Source organism: Antrostomus carolinensis, unplaced genomic scaffold (genome assembly GCF_000700745.2).
Source record: "Antrostomus carolinensis isolate BGI_N321 unplaced genomic scaffold, ASM70074v2 scaffold1082, whole genome shotgun sequence".
NCBI lineage: Eukaryota > Metazoa > Chordata > Aves > Caprimulgiformes > Caprimulgidae > Antrostomus > Antrostomus carolinensis.
The window spans coordinates 40,428-41,887 of NW_010297334.1; the positions used below are offsets into that span (position 1 = coordinate 40,428).

General features: G+C 47.9%; 1 protein-coding gene across 1 annotated transcript in view; it reads right to left on the reverse strand.

Annotated features, from left to right (window-relative positions):
- Positions 1 to 930, reverse strand: part of LOC114818284 (coiled-coil domain-containing protein 9B) — a gene marked incomplete at its 5' end in the record, with an annotated part of 25,062 nt that extends 24,132 nt beyond the window's left edge. The window contains 2 exons of the mRNA XM_029083511.1: positions 319 to 423; positions 817 to 930. Of these exons, the coding sequence (XP_028939344.1) occupies positions 319 to 423; positions 817 to 930 (219 nt within the window). The remainder of the gene's footprint in view (positions 1 to 318; positions 424 to 816) is intronic.
- Positions 931 to 1,460: the final 530 nt, after the last annotated feature.

Genomic DNA, 1,460 nt, shown 5'->3' on the forward strand with positions numbered 1-1,460 from the left:
TGGTAGGTTCTGCCTATATCTTTGCAGCAATGTTGACACCCGGGACCCACCCAGGTTCACTCATTGATTCAGTTGCCCGTCAGTTCTGCGTGCTTGGGTACAGGTGCCTGGGCATGGCTGGAAATTTATGTGCATCCGCTAAAATCACTCTGAGCACACCTCTCTGCAGAGCTTCCACGTCCTTTTGCAAGGACTTAGGAGCTCCGTCCTGGGCTTGAAAGAGCTTTGCTGTGAAGGCTCCGTCTTTCAGGAATGTCACTTTGCTGAGGCAGGACTGGAGTGAGAGCTGACCTGTGGTGAAGGAGACGCAGCACTTACGTTGTGAGCTTTGGTGATGGTGATAGTGAGTCCATCCTGCTTGGGTCTCCTGGAGGTAACGGCCATTCCCTCCTGCTCAGCTCGCTTTTTGTCCTCTTCTATTTCCTGAAACACATGTATATCCTCATCATCAGCCAGTACCTGGATGTCTACAGATGTTGTCCATTTTTTTGTTTAGAATTTCTCCTGAATGGACCCACCTCCACCTCTAAGAGGGAGTGGACCACCTTGTGTCCCATTTGTGTGCCCTTGGAAGAGGTCACAGGCAGCTGTGACCTGGATTACCTGTCCCTGTGCCACAGGCATCTTAGTAACCTCTTGTTGGCTCAGTGTGCTGTGGTCTCGGCACATGCAATGGGAAGCAAGCACAGAGTACAGGCCCACCTGATGTAAAAATGTTATCTGTATGACAAAGTCACTCCCACACCACTGACCATTTTCTTTGTGAGTTGAGGACTCCAAAACGGAGCTGGGGAAGGTCAGAGCCTGCAGACTCACCTGGTATCTTCGTATCAGCGCTTCATTCTTTTTCCGCAAAGCCAAGATTTTCTTATCGAGTTCAACATCTTTCTGCTCTTTCTTCCTTAACACTGCATCATCCACAGCAGCATCCTGAAAACAGAAGGACCAAAGCTCTTGTCAGTCATCACACCAACAGGATGAAACCTGCTCCTTCTCTTTGGACAGGGTAGGAAGTAGAAGAGTCTTTCCCCACCATTTCTCCCCTTGGTCCTCCATTAAAAAGAATATTGTAAGTTGTAAATGGATTTTTTCCTGACAGAGTTTTCTTTTCTTACAATTTTTGTTCAGCAATGAGGTAGTTAGAGCAAAAAGCTGATGTCCCACTTTGATGGCTGTCAGTAGGCTCCAGAGTTAACACACTGCTTCGCTGCATGCAGTAGATGACACCTCTCCCTGCTGTTGGTTCAGGTGTTCTCAGGCATGTCAGTTCCCCTTCATCTACATTCAGAGAGCACCTTGGGTACCACACGGGAGAACAAATTGGATTTTTTTAATTCTAGTGACAGCAGTGTCTAGTGAAAATTAATGCTGATGAGTATCAGCTCACTGCAGCAAGCTGATCCATATCGTCTAGACTCTGCCGGGTGTTTGCATGAGGAGCAAGGTGGCAAGGCTGAGAT